General features: G+C 38.9%; 1 protein-coding gene across 2 annotated transcripts in view; it reads right to left on the bottom strand.

Annotated features, from left to right (window-relative positions):
- The window catches only part of GDA (guanine deaminase), a 135,312-nt gene that overhangs the window by 31,367 nt on the left and 82,104 nt on the right, over positions 1 to 21,841 (bottom strand). For both annotated transcript variants that reach the window (XM_027105696.1, XM_027105695.1), the window contains exons 9-10: positions 21,714 to 21,811; positions 15,920 to 15,987 (exon numbers count right to left, since the gene is read on the bottom strand). In XM_027105696.1, coding sequence (XP_026961497.1) covers positions 15,920 to 15,987; positions 21,714 to 21,811 — 166 coding nt within the window. The remainder of the gene's footprint in view (positions 1 to 15,919; positions 15,988 to 21,713; positions 21,812 to 21,841) is intronic.

A 21,841-nucleotide genomic window follows, 5' to 3' on the forward strand; every position in this document is an offset into this window, starting at 1 on the left:
TTCTATTTCTATTGACTGACCTAAGAAAACATTGGTGCAACTTATGTCAGAGAATGTTTTGCCTATGTTCTCTTCTAGAAGTTTTATGGTGTCATGTTTCATATTTAAGTCTTTAAGCCATTTTGAGTTTATTTTTGTGTATGGTGTAAGGGTGTGTTCTAACTTCATTGGGTTACATGTGGCTGTCCAACTTTCCCAATACTACTTGGTGAAGTATATTCTTGCCCCCTCTGTCAAAGATTAATTGACTGCAGGTGTGTGGGTTTATTTCTGTGCTTTCTTTTCTGTTCCATTGATACATATGTCTGTTTTTGTGCCAATACCATGCTGTTTTGATTACTGCAACTTTGTAGTATTGTCTGGAGTCTGGGAGGGTTATGCCTCCTCTTTTGTTCTTCTTCCTCAGGATTGTTTGGCAGTTCTGGGTCTTTTATGGTTCCATATAAATTTTAGGATTATTTGTTTTAGTTATGTGAAAAATGTCATGGGTAATTTGATAGGAATCACATTAAATCTGTAGATTGCTTTGGGTAGTATAGCCATTTTAACAATATTAATTCTTCCAATCCAAGAGCATGGGATATCTTTCCATTTCTTTGAATCATCTTCAATTTCCTTTATTAATGTTTTATCATTCTCAGCATGTAAGTCTTTCACCTTCTTGGTCAGGTTTATTCCTAAGTATTTTATTTTTTTGATGGAATTTTAAAAGGGATTGTTTTTTTTACATTCCCTTTCTCTTATTTTGAGTATGAACAAATGCAACTGATTTCTTTAAGTTGATCTTGTATCCTGCTACCTTGCTGAATTTATCAGTTCTATTAGTTTTTGTGTGGAATCTTTAGGGTTTTCTATATATAATATCTTGTCATCTGCATGTAATGACAATTTTACCTCTTCCCTTACAATTTTTATACCTTTTACTTCTTTTTCTTGTCTGATTGCTGTGGCTAGGACTTCGAATACTGTGTTGAATAGAAGTGGTGAGAGTGGGCATCCTGTCTGGTTCCAGATTTTAGTGGGAAAGCTTTCAGCATTTCACCATTGAGTATTATATTGGCTGTGGGTTTGTCATAAATAGCGTTTATTATGTTGAGATATGTTCCCTCTCTACCCACTTTGGTAAGAGTTTTTATCATGAATGGATGTTGAATTTTATCAAATGCTTTTTCTGCATCTTTTGAGATCATCATGTGATTTTTGTCTTTACTTTTGTAGATGTGGTGTATCACTTTGATTGATTTGCGTATGTTGAACCATCCTTGTGATCCTGGGATAAATACAACTTGATCGTAGTGTATGATCTCTTTTATGTGTTGTTAGATTTGGTTTGCTAATATTTTGCTGAAAATTTTTGCGTCTATATTCATCAAAGATATTGGCCTGTAATTTTCTATTTTGGTGGTGTCTTTGTCTGGTTTTGCTCTCAGGTGGCTTCACAGAATGTCTTTGAGAGTGTTCCCTCCTCTTCAATCCTTTGGAAGAGTTTGAGAAGGATTGGTATAAGTTCTTTGTATGTTTGGTAGATTTCGCCTGTGAAGCCATCTGGTCCTGGACTTTTGTATTATAGGGAGTTTTTTAAAATTACAGATTCTATTTCACTTCTAGTGATCAGTCTGTTCAAATTATCTATTTCTTCTTTATTCAGTTTTGGTAGGCTCTATGTCTCTAGAAACAAGTCCATTCTTCCAGGTTGTTGAATTTGTTGGCATATAATTATTCATAGTATTCTCTTATGGTTTTTTGTATTTCTGTGGTATTGGATATTACTTCTCCTTTTTCATTTCTTATTTTGTTTATATGGGTTCCCTTTTCTTCCTGGTGAGCCTGGCCACAGGTTTGTCAATTCTATTCACCTTTTTGAAGAACCAGTTCTTGGTTTTATTGATCTTTTTTTTCTAATTTTTAATCTCTGTTTTATTTATTTCCTCTCTGATCTTTATTATTTCCTTCCTTCTGTTGACTTTAGCTTTTGTTCTTTTTCTAGTTCTTTTAGGTGGTAGGTTAGGTTGTTTGAGATTTTTCTTGTTTTCTGAGGAAGGTCTGTATTGATATGAATTACCCTCTAATAAACTGTTTTTGCAGCATCCCATAGATTTTATATGGTTATGTTTTCATTGTCATTTGCCTCAAGGTATTTTTTAATTTCCTCTTTGTATTCATTGTTGACCCACTGGTTTTTTAGTAACATGTTGTTTAGTCTCCATGTAATCATTTTATTCTCATTTCTTTCCTCTGGTTGATTCCTAGTTTCATGTCATTGTGGTCAGAAAAGATGCTTGAAATAATTTCTACACACTTAAATTTATTGAGGCTTGTTTTGTGTCCTAGTATGTGGTAAATCCTAGAGAATGTTCCATGTGCACTTGAAAAGAATATGTATTGTTGTGGGTTTTTTTGGATGTAATGTCCTGAAGATATCAATTAAGTCTATTCTGTTGTATCATTTAGGATCTCAATGTGCCTTATTGATTTTCTGTCTAGAAGATCTGTCCATTGATGTGAGTAGAGTGTTAAAGTCTCATACTATTATTGGATTCCCATCAGTTTTCCCCTTTATGTCTGTTACTATTTGTTTTATGTAGTTGGGTGCTCCTATGTGGGGTGCGTGTATGTTGATAAGTGTAATATCCTCTTCTTGTATTGATCCTTCATTATATAGTGTCCTTCTTTTTCTTTATGGCCTTTGTTTTAAAGTCTATTTTGTATGATATTAGTATTGCAGTCCCCAAAAGATGAAATATCTTTTTCCATCCCCTCACTTTCTATCTATGTGTGTTCTTTGCCCTAAAGTGGGTCTCTTGTAAGCAACATACTGTAGGCACTTGTTTTTTTTAATTAATCTGCCACTCTGTGTCTTTTGATTGGAGCATTTAATCCATTGACATTTAACATAATTATTGATAGATATTCATTGCTATTTTAAGCCTTGTTTTCCAGTTGATTTTGTATATCTTCTTTGTCCCTTTTTGGTTTTTCCTTTTATGGTTTGATGATTTCCTTTTATATTACACTTGTGTTCTGGTTTTTTTGGTTTTTGTGAATCTATTGTATGTTTTTTATTTGTTGTTACAACGTTGTTCAAGTATGTTAGCCCCTTCCTATATATACTTGCTTTAGACTGATAGTCATATAGGATCAAACACATTCTAAAAGAAAAAAGAATCTACATGTTCTTACTCTCCTACTCCACATTTTATGATTTTGATGTCCTCTTTTACATCTTCATGTTTATTTTTGGCTGTGTTGGGTCTTCATTTCTGCGCGAGGGCTTTCTCTAGTTGCAGCGAGTGGGGGCCACTCTTCCTCGCGGTGCATGGGCCTCTCACTATCGTGGCCTCTCTTGTTGTGGAGCACAGGCTCCAGACGCGCAGGCTCAGTAGTTGTGGCTCACGAGCCCAATTGCTCTGTGGTATGTGGGATCTTCCCAGACCAGGGCTCGAACCCGTGTCCCCTGCATTGGCAGGCAGATTCTCAACCACTGCACCACCAGGGAAGCCCCATGTTTATCTTTTTACTGTTCATTGTGGTTATCATCACTTTCACAAACATTTTTTGATTTTTTTTAAATCTGTATACTGGCTTATTTAAGTGACTTATTTCCAGTTGTGATTTTCTCTTTCCTATAGATTCTTGCTTCTTTTCTATTTAGAGAAGACCTTCCAATATTTCTTTTAGGATAGGTTTAGTATTGCTGTGGGGTTTTTTTTAGCTTTTGCTTGTCTTGAGAAATTCTTTGTCTCTCCTTCTATTCTAAATGATAATCTTGCTGGGTAGAGTAACCCAGTTTGCAGATTTTTCCCTTTTAGGACTTTGAATATATCTTGCCACTACCTTCTGGCCTGCAACATTTCTGTTGAGAAATCAGCTGATAGCCTTATGGGGGTTTCTTTATAATTAACTCTGTTTTTCTTTTGCTGCCTTTAGAATCCCCCTCTTTAACTTTTGCCATTTTAATTATAATATGTCTTGGTGTAGTCTGTTTGAGTTCATCTTGTTGGGGACGCCCTGTGCTTCTTGTACCTGCATATCTGTTTCCTTCTTTAGGTTTGGAAGTTTCCAGCCATAATTTATTCAAATACACTTTCGATCCCCTTTTCTCTTTCTTCTTCTTCTGGAATCCCTATTATGCATAGATTTACACGCTTCATATTATTCCATAGGTCTCTTATATTGCTTTCATTTTTGTTTCATTTGGCTTTCTGTCTGCTGTTCTGTTTGAGTGATTTCCATTATTCTGTCTTCCAGATCACTTATTCCTTCTTCTGCATTATTCAATCTGGTATTCACTGCCTTTGGCTCAGCTTTCATCTCAACAAATGAGTTTTCTTATTTTTCTTGGCTCCTCTTTATAGTTTTTACTTCCCTTTTACAGTAATCTGCCTTTCTATTGATAGCCTTTTTAAATTCCTTCAGGATTTTGATTTTCTCCTTTTTGAATTCAGTGTCTGTTAGGCTGGAGAGGTCTGGTTAATTGTTCTTTCAGGGGAATTCTCTTGATCTTTTAACTGGGAGTGGTTCCTCTGCTTCTTCATTTTTCTTACGTTTATCTTACTCTATAAGTTTAGGAGAAACAATTATCTACTGTGGTCTTGGAGGGCTATTTTTATGTGGGAGCATCCCTAATTAGCCTGTGTAGGTTTAATATATTTGGTACAAGTGCTATTTTTAATATGGATGCCTGCTGCCTCTTTCCTCAGTGTGTGCTGGCCATTATCCTCTTGATGGGGGGTTGTGACTGGTGTTGTGGTGATCAGAGCCAGTACTGGATGTTGAGTGGGGCCTCCTCTTTGCTCTGTGGTTGTCACAGCCTGTGGGGGCAGGGTCTGCTCCCTAGTTGTTGGAGTAGAAGCCTCTTATCCATTTCTGAGCTGTGGTGTGAGGTAAGCAGGGTTGGAGCACTCCCACTGGGAGAGGAGCCACGGAGTATTCCTTCACCAAAGCTGTCCACCTGGGAGTGCACTTTGATGTGTCACCTGTCACCCATTGTACAGGCTCACAAAGTACACTGAGGTTAGCACTGCCCTTGGCTCTGCCTCCACCGTGGGAATGCCAGCAATTGGCCCTGGTGTCCCTCAGGTGTTATCACAAAGCCACCAGCAGAGATCTGTAGACGCAGATCCACTGAAGTCAGATACCAGGACTGCAGCAGTCTCACACCTGGGCTCACCATGGAAGCTATGGAGACAGCCCAGACCCTGGCCTGGCCCAGCCTCCACATGAACACACCCCCAAAGCCCACAGCTGCTAAGGCCAGACCTGTCCCAGCCACGGGAGAACCCGCCATCCACTCTGATGACCCACAGGCACTGAGTTTACAAAGCCAGTGGCAGTGGTGTAAATCCGTGTATTGTGCAGCCACAGGGAGAGATTTCAGTCCTGCTTCCTAAGTTGCGCAACCCCTGGGGCTCCGCTCTGATTTCAGCCCCACCACTGTGTGTGGGCAACCCACTGGCTTGCGTGCTCCCAGAGCTCACAGAGGCCGTGCTGTGCCGCCTGAATGAGCACGGAGAAAATGGCTGCTATGGTGGGCCCTGCCACTCCCTTCACGTGCCCCTTAATGGTGCTCCACTTCTGTGGTGGGCCTAGGTTTCTATGTACATCCCAGGTTGCAGCCGTACCACACTCCAGCCCCTTCAGGCTGTGTCCCCACAGCCAACCCCAGGTCTCTCCCTAGGTCTGTCCTCTAAAGCTCAAGTTTCAGCACCCAGCCCCCACCTGCAACAGAAGACACATGTTTCAGGCTGGGGAGTGCAGGGCAGTGGCACAGACCTTCTGGGAAGCTCTCTTTCTGTTCTGCCAGCCACAAACCGAATGCTGTGCTTTCCTCCAAGCCTCTGAAGCTTGCTTTTTGTCCCCCACCAGAGAGAGGGCTTCCTGGGGTGCAGGAACCTTTTCTTTTTTTCAGCTCCCTCCCAAGGGCACAGGTCCTAGCCTGCTTCCTTTTTTTCCTTCTTCTTTCATCCTACCCAGTTAAGGTGGAGAAATTTCTCAGATAGTTTTCTGTTATCTGAGTCTTCTGCCAGCGTTCAGTAGGTATTCTGTGAGCATTGTTTGCTGTATTTGTGGGAGGAGGTGAGCTCCACGTCCTTCTGCTCTGCCATCTTGATTGGACCCCTTTTTAAAATTTATTTTATTGAAGTATAGTTGATTTACATTGTTGTGTGAGTTTCTGCTGTAGAGCAAAGTAATTTAGTTTTATATATATATGTATATATATATATAAACTATATTATATATATATTCTTTTTCATATTCTTTTACATTATGGTTTATCACAGGATATTGAACATAGTCTCCTGTGCTATACAGTAGGACCTTGTTGTTTATTCATCCTATATATAATAGTTTGCATCTGCTAACCCCAAACTCCCAATCCATCCCTCCCCCAAACTTCCTCCCCCTTGGCAACCATAAGTCTGTTCTCTATGTCTGTGAGTCTGTTTCTGTTCCGTAGATACAGGAAGAGATGAGTGGGAAGGACAAGAGGGACCAGGTGGTGCCTGATATCTGTACTTCCCTAGGGAATTTAGACTTGACACTGTTGGTAATGGGAGGGAATGCTTAAGGATTTTTTTTTTTTATTGAAGTATATTTGATTTACATGTTTCAGGTATAAAGCAAAGTGATTCAGTTATATATATAAAACTCTATTAAAAAGTTATATATATATATATATAAAACTCTTTTTCAGATTCTTTTCCATTGTAGGGTATTAGAAGATACTGAATATATTATTACAAGATTTTGAATATAGTTCCCTATGCTATACAGTAGATCCTTGTTTGTTTATTTTATATATAGTAATGTGTATCTGTTAATCCCAAATTCCTAATTTCTTCCTCCCCCATCCCCTTTGGTAACCATAAGTTTGGTTTCTATGTCTGTGGGTCTATTTCTGTTTTGTAAATAAGTTCTTTTGTATCATTTTTCAGTTTCCACATTTAAGTGATATCATATGATATTTGTTTTTCTCTGACTTACTTTCACTTAGTGTGATAATCTCTAGGTCCATCCATGTTGCTGCCAATGGCAGTATTTCACTCGTTTCAATGGCTGAATAATATTCCCTTGTATGTGTGTGTATATATATATATATATATGCCATATATATATATATGCCATATATATATATATGCCATATCTTCTTTATCCATTCCTCTGTCAGTGGACATTTAGGTTGCTTCCAAGTCTTTGCTATTGTATATAGTGCTACAATGAACATTGGGGTGCACGTATCTTTTCAAAGTATGTTATTCTGTGGATACATGCCCAGGAGTAGGATCCCTGGATCATATGGTAGTTCTATTTTTAGTTTTTTAAGGATCCTCCATACTCTTCTCCACAATGGTTGTACTAGTTTATATTCCCACCAACAGTATAAAAGGGTTCCCTTTTCTCCACACCCTCTCCAGCATTTACTGTTTGTAGACTTTTTGATGATGGCCATTCTGACTGATGTAAAGTGATACCTCATTGTAGTTTTGATTTGAATTTCCCTAATAACTAGTGATGTTGAACATCTTTTCATGTGCTTCTTGGTCTTCTGTATGTCTTTTTTTTTTTTTTTTTTTTGTAGCTGTACCACGCAGCTTGCAGGTTTCCTGACCAGGGATTGAACCTGGGCCATGACAGTGAAAGCGCTCAGTCCTAACCACTGGACTGCCAGGGAATTCCCTCTTTATGTCTTCTTTGGAGAAATATCTGTTTAGATCTTCTGCTCATTTTTTGATTGGGTTGTGGTTTTTTTTGATATTGAGCTGCATGAGCTGTTTATTTTGGAGATTGCTTTGCAAATATTTTTCTCCCATTCTATGGGTTGTCTTTTCATTTTGTTTATAGTTTGCTGTGCAAAAACTTTTAAGTTTCATTAGGTCCCATTTGTTTATTTTTGTTTTATTTTCATTACTCTAGGAGGTGGATCCAAAAAGATCTTACTGCAATTTATGTCAAAGAGTGTTCTGCCTGTGTTTTTCCTCTAAGAATTTTATAGTATCTGGTCTTACATTGAGGTCTTTAATCCATTTTGAGTTTATTTTTGTGAATGGAGTTAGAGAATGTTCTAATTTGATTCTTTTATGTGTAGCTGTCCAGTTTTCCCAGCAACACATATTGAGGAGACTGTCTTTTCTCCATTCTATATTCTTGCCTCCTTTGTAGTAGACTAATTGACCATAGGTGCATGGGTTTATTTCTGGGCTTTCTATCCTGTTCCATTGATCTATATTTCTGTTTTTGTTTCAGTACCATACTGTTTTGATTACTGTAGCTTTGTAGTATAGTCTGAAGTCAGGGAGCCTGATTCCTCCAGCTCGGTTTTTCTTTCTCAGGTTTGCTTTGGCTCTGTTGTCTTTTGTGTTTCCACACAAATTTTGAAAATTTTTGTTCTATTTCTCTGAAAAATGTCATTGGTAATTTAATAGGGATTGCATTGAATCTGTAGATTGCCTTGGGTAGTACAGTCATTTTGACATAATTGATTCTTCCAATACAAGAACATGGTATATCTCTCCATCTATTTGTATCATCTTTAATTTCTTTCACAGTGTCTTATAATTTTCTGCATACAGGTCTTTTGTCTCCTTAGGTAGGTTTATTTCTAGATATTTTATTCTTTTTGTTGCAATGGTAAATGGGAGTGTTTCCATAATTTCTCTTTCTGATCTTTCGTTGTTAGTGTATAGAAATGCAACAGATTTCTGTGTATTAGTTTTGTATCCTGCAGCCTTACTGAATTCATTGATGAGCTCTAGTACTTTTCTGTAGCGTCTTTAGGACTTTCTATGTATAGTATCACGTCATATGCAAACAATTTTCTTTTCCAATTTGGATTCCTTTTCTTCTTCTTCTTCTCTGATTGCCGTGGCTAGGACTTCTAAAACTATGTTGAATAAAAGTGGTGATTGCTCAGGGCTTCCCTGGTGGCGCAGTGGTTGACAGTCCGCCTGCCGATGCAGGGGACACGGGTTCGTGCCCTGGGCCGGGAAGATCCCACAGGCTGCGGAGCGGCTACGCCAGTGAGCCATGGCCGCTGGGCCTGCGCGTCTGGAGCCTGTGCTCCACAACGGGAGAGGCCACAACAGTGCAAGGCCTGCGTACCGCAAAAAAAAAAAAAGGGGGGGGTGACTGCAGACATCCTTGTCTTGTTCCTGATCATAGAGGAAATGGTTTCAGCTTTTCCCCATTGAGTATGATGTTAGCTGTGGGTTTGTCATATATGGCCTTTCTTATGTTGAGGTAGGTTCCCTCTATGCCCACTTTCTGGAGAGTTTTTATCATAGATGGGTGTTGAATTTGGTCAAAAGCTTTTTCCGCATCTATTGAGATGATCATATGGTTTTTATTCTTCATTGTTAATGTAGTGTATCACAGTGACTGATTTGCGGATACTGAAAAATCCTTGCACCCCTGGGATAAATCCTAGTTGATCATGGTGTGTTATCCTTTTAATGTATTGTTGGATTTGGTTTGCTAGTATTTGGTTGAGGATTTTTGAGTCTATGTTCATCAGTGATATTGGCCTGTAATTCACTTTTCTCGTGGTATCATTGGCTGGTTTTCGTATCAGGGTGATGGTGGCGTCCTAGAATGAATTTGGGAGTGTTCCTTCCTCTGCAAAAGGATAGTTATTAACTCTTCTCTAAATGTTTGATAGAATTCGCCTGGAAGCCATCTAGTCCTGGACTTTTGTTTGTTGGAAGCTTTTTCATCACAGTTTCAATTTCAGTACTTGTGATTGGTCTCTTCATGTTTTCTATTTCTTTCTGGTTCAGTCTTGGAAGATTGTACCTTTCTAAGAATTAGTTCATTTCTTCTGGTTTTCCATTTCACTGGCATATAGTTGCTTGTAGTAGTCTCTTATGATCCTTTGTATTTCTGTAATGTCAATTGTAACTTCACCTTTTTCATTTCTAATTTTATTGATTTGAGCCCTCTCCCTTTTTTTCTTGATGAGTCTGGCTAAAGGTTTATCACTTTTGTTTATTTTCCCCAAAGAACCAGCTTTTAGGTTCATTGATCTTTTCTTTTTTTCATTTCTCTTTCATTTATTTCTGCTCTAATCTTTATGACTTCTTTCCTTCTACTAACTTTGGATTTTGTTTGTTCTTCTTTCTCTTGGTTCTTTAGGTATAAGTTTAGATTGAGATTTTTCTTGTTTCCTGAGGTAAGATTTTATAGCTATAAACTTTGCTCTTAGAACTGCTTTTGCTGTGTCCCATAGGTTTTGGATTGTTGTGTTTTCATTTGTCTCTAGGTATTTTTTAATTTCCTCTTTGATTTCTTCAGTGATCCATTGGTTGTTTAGTAACATATAGTTTAGCCTCCATGTGTTTGTGTTTTTTCCATTTTTTTTCTTGTAGTTGATTTCTAATCTCATAGTGTTGTGGTTGGAGAAAATGCTTGATATGATTTCAGTTTTCTTAAGTTTACTGAGGTTTGCACTGTGGCCCAGCATGTGTTCTATCCTGGAGAATGTTGCATGTGCACTTCAGAAGAATGTGTTTTTTCTGCTGCCCTTGGATGGAATGCTTTATAAATATCAGTTAAGTCCATCTGCTCTCATGTGTCATTTAAGGCCTTTATTTCCTTATTGATTTTATTTCTGGATGATCTGTCCATTGATGAAAGTTGGGTGTTAAAGGCCCCCATTATTACCTTGTTACTGTCAGTTTCTCCTTTTATGGCTGTTAGTATTCACCTTAATATTATTGAGGTGCTCCTATGTTGGGTGCATATATATATTCACAATTGTTACATCTTCTTGGCTCGATCCCTTGATCATTATGTAGTGTCCTTCCTTGTCTCTTGTAACATTCTTTATTTTAAAGTCTATTTTGTCTGATATGAGTATTGCTATTCCAGCTTTCTTTTGATTTCCATTTGCATGGGATATCTTTTTCCATCCCCTCATTTTCAGTCTGTATGTGTCCCTAGATCTGAAGTGGGTTGCTTGTAGATAGCATATATATGGGTCTTATTTTTGTATCTATTCTGCCAGTCTACGTCTTTTGGTTGGAGCATTTAATCCGTTTACATTTAAGGTAATTATCGATATGTATGTTCTTATTGCCATTTTGTTAATTGTTTTGGGTTTGTTTTTGCAGGTCTTTTTTCTTCCCTTCCTCTTTTGTTTTGTGATTTGATGTCTAACTTTAATGTTGTGTTTGAATTCTCTTTTCTTTTGTGTGTGGGTATCTATTGTAGATTTTTGGTTTGCAGTTACCATGAGGTTTTGATAGATTAGTCTATATACATATGCAAGTTTGTTTTAAGCTGTTGGTCTCTTAATTTCAAATCCATTTCCCATATCCTGCATTTGTACTCTCCTCATGTTTGCTGGTTTTGATATATTTGTGTGTGGATGATTTCCTATGTTTACTGTATGTTTGCCTTTACCAGTGAGCTTTCCCATTTCATAATTTTCTTGTTTCTAGTTGTGGCCTTTTCTGCCTAGAAAAGTTCCTTTAGCATTTGCTGTAAAGCTGGTTTGGTGGGCCTGAATTCTGTTAGCTTTTGCTTGTCTGTAAAGCTTTTGATTTCTCTGTCAAATTTGAATGAGAGCCATGCTAGGTAGAGTATTCTTGGTTATAGGTTTTTCCCTTTCATGACTTTAAATATATCATGTCACTCCCTTCTGGCCTGCATAGTTTCTGCTGAAAAATCAGCTGACAACATACAAGGGAACTCCCATAAGGTTACTTATTGCCTTTCCCTTGTTGCTTTTAATGTTTTCTCCTTGTCTTTAATTTTTGTCAGTTTGATTAATATGTGTCTTGGTGTGTTCCTCCTTGGGTTTATCCTCTATGGGACTCTGTGCTTCCTGTACTTGAGTGAGTGTTTCCTTCCCATGTTAGGGACATTTTCAACTACTATCTCTTCACGTATTTCCTCAGGCCCTTTCTCTCTCTCTTCTCCTTCTGGGACCCCTATGATGCAAATGTTGTTGTGTTTAATGTTGTCCCAGAGGTCTCTTAGACTGTCCTCATTTCCTTTCATTCTTCTTTCTTTGTTCTGCAGCAGTGGTTTCCACCAATCTGTCTTCCAGCTCACTTATTCATTTTTCTAATTTATTCTGCTATTGATTCCTTCTAGTATGTTTTTCATTTCAGTGATTTTATTGTTCATCTCTGTTTGTTCTAAAGATTCTAGCTCTTTATTAAACATTTCTTGTATCCTCTCAGTCTGTGCCTCTATTCTTTTTCCAAGATCTTGAATCGTATTTACTATCATTACTATGGATTCTTTTTCATGTAGCTTGCCTATCTCAACTTCACTTAGTTGTTCTTTTGGGTTTTTATCTTGTTCCTTCATATTTTTCTGCTGTCTCATTTTGTCTAACTTTCTGTGTTTGCCATCTCCATTCCTCAGGCTGCAGGATTATAATTCTTCTTGGTTCTGGTATGTGCCCCGTGGTGGGTGAGATTGATCTGGGGGCTTGTGCTGGCTTCCTGGTGGGAGGAACTGGTGCCTGCTCACTGGTGGGTGGAGCTGGGTCTTGTCCCTCTGGTGGGCAGGGCTATGTCAAGGGGTGTGTTTATAGGCAGCTTTTGGCTCAGGATGACTTTAGGCAGCCTGTCTGCTGATGGGTGGGGCTGTGTTCCCACCCTGTTTGTTGTTTGGCCTGAGGCATCCCAGCACTGAAGCCTGCAGCCTGTTGGGTGAGGCCAGTTCTCAGTGCCAAAATAGCTATCTCCAGGAGAGTTAATGCCTATGAGTATTCCCTGGGGCAATCCCTACCTCCCCAGAAGACCCTCCAAGACTTGAAGATAGGTCTGGCCCACCCTCTTATGGAGTCACTGCTTTGCTGTGGGTTCCAGTTCCTGTGAAACCTTGTGTGTTTCCTCAAGAGTGGAGTGTCTGTTTCCCACTGTCCTGTGGAGCTCCTGCATTCAAGCCCCACTGGCCTTCAAAGCCAAATGTTCTGGGGGCTCCTCCTCCTGATGCCAGACCCCCAGGCTGGGGAGCATGACATGGGGCTCAGAACTCTCACTCCTGTGGGAGAACCTCTGTGAAATAATTATTTTCCAGTTTGTGGGTCACCTACCTGGCAAGTATGAGATTTTATTATATGGTGAAAGCACCCGTCCTGCCATCTCATTGTGGCTCCTTCTTTGTCTTTAGAATACCTTTTTTGGTAGCTTCAAGTCTTTTTTGTCGATGGTTGTTCAGCAATCAGTTGTGATTGTGGTGTTTTTGTGAGAGGAGGTGAGCTCTAGTCTTTCCATTCTGCCATCTTGTCTCCTCTAGGCATCTAGATCTTCTATACCACATCTTTTTTTTCAATTCCTCTGTCGATGGACATTTAGGTTGCTTCCATGTCTTGGCTATTGTAAATAATGCTGCTGTGAACATAGGGGTGCATGTATCCTTTTGAATTGTAGTTTTGTCCAAATATATGCCTAGGAGTAGGACTGCTGGATTATATGGCAACTCTGTTTTCAGTTGACGAAGCTCCAGTTTTCCATAGTGGCTGCACTAATTTACATTCCCACCAATAGTGTAGGAGCATTCCCTTTTCTTCACACCCTCTCCAGCATTTTTAACAAAATATTTTTGAGATTTATCCATATTCTGCATATATCAACGTTTTGTTCTGTTTTTAGAATGCTGAATAATATTTAATTGTATAAATATGCCACATTTGCCTATCTGTCCTCCTCTTGGAAGCTGTTTGGACTATTTCCAGTTTGGGGCTATTATGAATAAAGATATTATAAATATTCTTGTACAACTATTTGTGCAAATATGTGTGTCCATTTCTCTAGGGTAAATACCCAAAATAGAATTACTGATGTATATTTAACTTTATAAGAAACTGCCGAACAGTTCTCTACGTTGGTTGTACCATTTAATCTCCCTGCAGTAGTGTATGAGGGTCTATCTACATGCTTCTTATTCTTTTCTTCTTTTCTTTTTCAGTTTTCTTCTTTCATTTTCAAATTTTCCTTTTCCACCAAAACTCATGGTCTTTCCATACTGCCATGTCTTCTTGTACTCTAAGGATGCTAGCAATTTTCTGAACTCTTTTTCTGGATCCTGAAGTAGATGCTTTTCAGAGCTATGTTCATCTTCTTCTTCTTTTTGATACTGCTTTCTCTTGTTTTGCAATATTTTTGTGAAGCTTCATCAGGGTTTCTCCTATTTAATATTTGAGAAAGTCCAGATCTGCCTCTGTTTCTTACAGACATGGTGAATGATCCATTCTTGGACCTGCTCTCTGTCCACAGTATAAGTTAAAGTTAAATAATCTACTGAAGTCCAAAGCAGAAGGACAGGTTTATACATAAAGGTCATGTTTAGGTAATACTGGTGCATAGGATGGCTGTTACAACAGAGACTATGTAAAATGCAGCAACATTCTCCAAGTTAATATGATAATATATCGTACTTAATCAAACCTTTAATCGGAAACCAACGTTACTTTTTCCCTTTTAAGCCAATCTTCATTAACCACTGCAACATGCCAGATATGTGCTAACCACCTCACACACATTTCTTTTCATTTAAGCCTCAAAACAAGGTTGTAACATAGACATTATTATAATTATTGTTATAGAAATTAGGAAACAAAGCCTTAGAAAATTAAGGTAATTTGCTCAGGGTCTTACAGCTAATAAGTGACATAGCTTTACCTAATCATTTTAGACAATCACTATACAATCCAAAATCAAGAACTAGAAATCATGTGATGAACTTAAATCATGGAGACCAAAATCCTAGAAAATTTGAAAGCAGTACATATGATTTTTGCATTTCTACCAAATTTTCAATTGATTGACAAAAACTCTTGGCCACTTTTTTTTATTCATTTAAAGCTTTTCTGTGAAGTTAAAAATAACTGATTTCCTGCCTTAATACCTGAGACTATATCCAGGTACTACACAATCTCAATGATTCAACGCTTAAATTCAAAATTTTAAGAATTTTAATTGCTCTGATTCATGTAAAATTTAGAAAAACTTCTAATCTAGCACACCTCTTTAAAATTATAGATAAATCATTTTGTATTATTGTATGTCTTACCAATATTGCTTGGTATAAAAATTAACTGAGACTTGAGTCATTGCAGAAAATGATAAAAACCATTATTGTCAATATGCAAACATTCTAGTGCTCTTACATATCAGGAAGACAAACGCATCAAGAATGAAAAATAAGACCTTGTGCCCCACAGCCATTTAAAAAAAACTTTTTTTAGTTCATTCACACACAGTGATTAAAAAAAAAGGTTCACAGTGGATGCCTAAACATTTGGGCCTGACACTTCTAAAGTGAGCAGCACAGTACACACTCAAGAAAAACAATTCAAATGTACTGTGAAAAAAAAGGAGACATCACTAATTCATCAGCCACCTAGACTGTCCTTCAGCCTAGCAAACAGCAGACTGCCTGTGGGAATTAGAATCTCATTTTGTTAAAAACTGCTTAAAAGCAAAGCATGCTTTGTAACATATCTTAGAGTTCTCCGTTATGGCATAGACTGAATTTGTGCTCACTACTGGCAAAGTTGAATAATTTTCTTTTGAGATAGTATTTGTGATGACACAGCTATTGAAAACCAAAAACATACAAATCCAAACCATTGAAATTTAGCAGGAAGGACAAAACAAACAAACAAACAACAAGGACTTTTCAAAAAGAATCTCTAAAACACTTGAGAAGGACTTATCCTTTATAGCCCCATGTCTGGATAGTAAACATGGTTAATGGCTTTCAAGAGGTTAATGTCATCAAAACTTTTCCCTTCGCATACACTTTCTTACTGCTTCCAACCTCATTATTTTATTAGCTCTAGATATGACTACCAGAAAATAAAACTAAGTCTTTTAAAACACAGAACTCTTACTTGAAAACTAGTCACATTTGAAAGTTATGCACTTAACCACTTTGCCATGGTTCTTCATGGGAAACTACTAACCTGTACCCAGCCCTATCTTCACTCCATGTTTCAGGACCTCTGGCACATTGAGAAGGCCGCTGCTGAGCCTGTAGAGAGAGGAGACAGTCAGAACAAGGAGACCCACGTGGGTCCAACAAGAGAAAGGCACTAACAAAAATGATGGTGCTATCACTGAAAATTATGATTCCCATCTCAGCTCTAATGCTGACATAAACACATTAGTCAAATCAGACCATCCAGGGGCTTCCCTGGTGGCGCAGTGGTTGAGAGTCCGCCTGCCGATGCAGGGGACACGGGTTCGTCCCCCGGTCCGGGAAGATCCCACGTGCCGTGGAGCGGCTGGGCCCGTGAGCCATGGCTGCTGAGCCTGCGCATCCAGAGCCTATGCTCCGCAACGGGAGAGGCCACAAAAGTGAGAGGCCCACACACTGCACACACACACAAAAAATCAGACCATCCGAGTCCTGGAGTAAAAAAGGATCATGAAGGAGTTTGAACCATTGAGCAGAGGTTAATATCAGAAGGGCACAAAGCAGCAAGAATTAGAAGGGAGAGCAGGGGATCATTTGTAAGGAAAAATAAATGAAGAAATTAAATCTTGCAACTAGTTCAAAAATTTTCACTATTTTTTTCAGCTTAAGATACAAATGACAAAATTCTAAGATATTTAAAGTGTACAACATGATGATCTGATATATGTATACATTGCGAGAGGATTTCCCCCCACTGAGTCGACCAACACATCTATCACCTCACATATTTACCTTTTTTTTTTTTTGCGGTATGCGGGCCTCTCACTGCTGTGGCCTCTCCCGCTGCGGAGCACAGGCTTAGCGGCCATGGCTCACGGGCCCAGTTGCTCTGCGGCATGTGGGATCTTCCCATATTGGGGCATGAACCCGTGTCCCCTGCATCAGCAGGCGGACTCTCAACCACTGCGCCACCAGGGAAGCCCTATTTACCTTTTTTATTTGTGAGAACATACAAGTTCTACTCTCTTAGCAAATTTCAGTTATACAATATGGTGTTATCAACTATAGGTCTTTAATTTTTTTTTTAACCAACCCATCCTTCTATGCTAGGAAGTAGAAATTATAAAGCGTTGCCTTTCCTCTCTTCCTGGGATCATTTGTTGCCTTGAATGAGTAGCGACTTGCAAGATCAAAGAAAGAGGGGTATAGCTGGAAGAGGGGATGCAGGTTGTAAGTCAGGGCCTGGTGGTTCAAATGCTACTTCTGAGGACAGCAGCAACTAGGAGAGATGGTTCCTGGACTGAATTCCGGAGCTCGTGACCCTGACTCAGTAGATGTGCCGCCTTTCTAAAGAGACAAAGAAAAACTAAAGCATCCTTAAAAGTCTGAGAAGATGCAAAAGTCAAAGTAGTCTGCTTGAAAATCCACATAATTATCATTTTCAAACTGCCAGTGCACATGCAATAAATCTCTCAAAGTGGTTGGAGAAAGAGTAACAGTGACCATTCAAACCAAAATATTAGCCATAAAGAAATTTAACTTCAAACCTCAGTTTGCAAAACTGGGTCATGTTTTAATTTAGATGTTGTGTAACTAAACCCACAGGATGTTAAACCCTTCCCCTAACTGGTCACTAGACCATAATTATGGTCACTAAGCTGTACCTAGGCAAGATTCCCTGTTATGTACGGCCACTTTATGTCTGAAAACTAAAAGCCTCTGGAACCTCTCAAAACACTCCAGAAACACATTGCTGTGGCTCTCGTGCCTTTCCCATACTGCCACTGATGTAGAACTTTTTCATTTGCAAAGTTCCTAGACTTTTGACTGCTGGCACCTCCTACTCTTTGCCTGGAGGCTCTTTCACTCCGCTAGAGCCCGCTCTGCCCTTGATTGGGGAAGGTCCGAAGTTGCAGGGACTTCATGCTCCTTCGAACCCACCCAGCAGCCCTCCACCAATAACTGGTAAGTTTAGGTATAATTACTCCAGCTCCCCCACCCCTTGGGCAGGTTGTCTTTGAGGTCTGCTTTGTACACTGGCTTGCTGAGTTTTCCAGAAGGATTAAATTCCAGGAACCCATGGTGGTAACTAGCTTGGTGACGTGCTCTTTACTGTCTTCCTTCCCTTCTCTGTCTCACCCCATAAAGGTGCTTCCTGAGATCACCTCCCAAATAAATTACTTGTACATAAATCCTCACGTCATGTTCTGCTTCTGCAAGAACTCTAAAACAAGTAAGGATATGAAGTAAAACTACAGGCCAATATCACTGATGAACATAGATGCAAAACTCCTTAACAAAATACTGGCAAACAGAATCCAACAGCACATTAAAAGGATCATACACCATGATCAAGTGAGGTTTATCCCAGGAATGCAACGATTTTTCAATATACACAATCAATGTGATACACCATATTAACAAATTCAAGGAGAAAAACCATATGATCATCTCAATAGATGCAGAGAAAGCTTTTGACAAAATTAAATACCCATTTATGATAAAAACCCTCCAGAAAGTAGGCATAGAGGGAACTTTCCTCAACATAATAAAGGCCATATATGACAAACCCACAGCCAACATCATTCTCAACAGTGAAAAACTGAAACCATTTCCTCTAAAATCAGGAACAAGACAAGGTTGTCCACTCTCACCACTGTTATTCAACATAGTTTTGGAACTTTTAGCCACAGCAATCAGAGAAGAAAAAGAAAGAAAAGGAATCCAAACTGGAAAAGAAGTAAAGCTGTCACTCTTTGCAGGTGACATGATACTATACATAGAGAATCCTAAAGATGCTACCAGAAAACTACTAGAGTTAATCAATGAATTTGGTAAAGTAGCAGGATACAAAATTAATGCACAGAAATCTCTTGCATTCCTATACACTAATGATGAAAAATCTGAAAGTGAAATCAAGAACACACTCCCATTTACCACTGCAACAAAAAGAATAAAATATCTAGGAATAAACCTACCTAAGGAGACAAAAGACCTGTATGCAGAAAATTATAAGACACTGATGAAAGAAATTAAAGATGATACAAATAGATGGAGAGATATGCCATGTTCTTGGATTGGAAGAATCAACATTGTGAAAATGACTCTACTACCCAACGCAATCTACAGATTCAATCCAATCCCTATCAAACTACCACTGGCATTTTTCACAGAACTAGAATAAAAAAATCTCACAGTTTGTACGGAAACACAAAAGACCCTGAATAGCCAAAGCCATCTTGAGAAAGAAAAATGGAGCTGGAGGTATCAGGCTCCCTGACTTCAGACTATACTACAAAGCTACAGTAATCAAGACTACAGAAATATAGATCAATGGAACAGGATACAAAGCCCAGAGATAAACCCACGCACATATGGTCACCTTATCTTTGATAAAGGAGACAAGAATATACAGTGGAGAAAAGACAGGCTCTTCGATAAGTGGTGCTGGGAAAACTGGATAGCTACATGTAAAACAATGAAATTAGAACACTCTCTAACACCATACACAAAAATAAACTCAAAATGGATTGAAGACCTAAATGTAAAGCCAGACACTATTAAACTCTTAGAGGAAAACATAGGCAGAACACTCCATGACATAAATCACAGGAAGATCCTTTTTGACCCTAGCAAAATGGAAATAAAAACAAAAATAAACAAATAGGACCTAGTGAAACTTAAAAGCTTTTGCACAGCAGAGGAAACCATAAACAAGACCAAAAGACAACCCTCAGAATGGGAGAAAATATTTGCAAATGAAGCAACTGACAAAAGATTAATCTCCAAAATTTACTAGCAGCTCATGCAGCTCAATATCAAAAAAACAAACAACCCAATCCAAAAATGGGCAGAAGACCTAAATAGACATTTGTCCAAAGAAGATATACAGATTGCCAAGAAACATTTGAAAGAATGCTCAACATCATTAATCATTAGAGAAATGCAAATCAAAACTACAGTGAGGTATCATCTCACACCAGTCAGAATGGCCATCATCAAAAAATCTAGAAACAATAAATGCTGGAGAGGGTGTGGAGAAAAGGGAACCCTCTTACACTGTTGGTGGAAATGTAAATTGATACAGCCACTATGGAGAACAGTATGGAAGTTCCTTAAGAAACTAAAAATAGAACTACTATATGACCCAGCAATCCCACTACTGGGCATATACCCTGAGAAAACCATAATTCAAAAAGAGTCACATACCACAATGTTCATTGCAGCTCTCTTTACAATAGCCAGGACATGGAAGCAACCTAAGTGTCCATCAACAGATGAATTGATAAAGAAGATGTGGCACATATATACAATGGAATACTCAGCCATAAAAAGAAACGAAATTGACTTATTTGTAATGAGGTGGATGGACCTAGAGTCTGTCATACAGAGTGAAGTAAGTCAGAAAGAGAGAGACAAATACTGTATGCTAACACATATATATGGAATCTAAGGGAAAAAAAAAAGGTCATGAAGAACCTAGGGGTAAGATGGGAATAAAGACACAGACCTACTAGAGAATGGACTTGAGGATATGGGGAGGGGGAAGGGTAAGCTGTGACACAGTGAGAGAGTGGCATGGACATATATACACTACCAAACGTAAAATAGATAGCTAGTGGGAAGCAGCCACATAGCACAGGGAGATCAGCTCGGTGCTTTGTGACCACCTGGATGTGTGGGATAGGGAGGGAGGGAGACGCAAGAGGGAGGAGATACAGGAACATATGTATACGTATAACTGATTCACTTTGTTATAAAGCATAAACACACCATTGTAAAGCAATTATACTCCAATAAAGACGTTAAAAAAAATCTAGCAGAAGCTAATAAATTTATTGAATGAATATATGAATGATCCACCCCAACCTGCCTCTAGCTCTGTTCTGAGCCAGCTAACACAAGAAATGAGAAATCCTTTCTATATCTAATTGTGGAGCATGAATTCTTAGCCTACCGTCCAAGGATTGGCATTATGGAATCTATGAATTCCCTGAAATTAGATGCAGCATTTTTATGTCTATGGGCTTTTTTTTTTTTTTTTTGCATTACGCGGGCCTCTCACTGCTGTGGCCTCTCCCGCTGCGGAGCACAAACTCAGCGGCCATGGTTCACGGGCCCAGCCGCTCCACGGCATGTGGGATCTTCCCAGACCGGGGCACGAACCCATGTCCCCTGCACCGGCAGGCGGACTCTCAACCACTGCGCCACCAGGGAAGCCCTGTATGGGGTTTTTTTTCTGATGATCCAGACCACAAGTTTCATCTGATTCCCTTATGCATCTATAACCTTTCAAAGGTTAAGAACCAGGTTTAAATAAAAATTTTGTTTGCGCGAATTACAGCAGGACAAGTCCCCTCCTAAGTGCATCTTGTCAGATATAGCAGCATGACATTTACTGAAGGGTGCTGGCTTCTAGTAGCATTGCACCATTTCTGGTAATGTGCACATTTCTAGTAGTTTGTACAACACAAAGTATTAAGAGGTCAGTACACTCTCTCTGGAACACCTGGTTGGCACACCCACTCTTTCGGTCCTTAGCTCTAAGTTCTCAGTGCTACTGGTTTTGAACTCTATTTCCTATTGTTCTGTTTTGTGCAAACTCAGAAATTTTAAGAGATGTAGTGCTCTTCAAATGCATACTCTGCAAAAAATAGCCTCTTTTAAGTGCTGTCTCCCCAGTACAGTATAGGTAGGTGTCCTTCTATCTAGTTCACATCCCAATTGAACATAACTACGGAAGAGAGATACCGGAGGAATGACTGAGAAAACAAAGGTATTTGGCTGCTACTTTGCAACCCAAACGTTCATAATCTACGAATCAATAATTGCCTACTTACGATAAGTTAGAATTGGGACAATGCGAGATGGATGCTCCTCGTTCCCTGAATACATCCAGTTCTTCTTCAGAAAGGTAGCAGCCATGTGCCATCACTGTCTGGAGAGAAGAGCATCCTATGTGGAGTCT

The sequence above is a fragment of the Aethalodelphis obliquidens genome, unplaced genomic scaffold (genome assembly GCF_003676395.1).
Source record: "Aethalodelphis obliquidens isolate GAN/ISIS:26980383/991018 unplaced genomic scaffold, ASM367639v1 scaffold7, whole genome shotgun sequence".
Taxonomy (NCBI): Eukaryota; Metazoa; Chordata; class Mammalia; order Artiodactyla; family Delphinidae; genus Aethalodelphis; species Aethalodelphis obliquidens.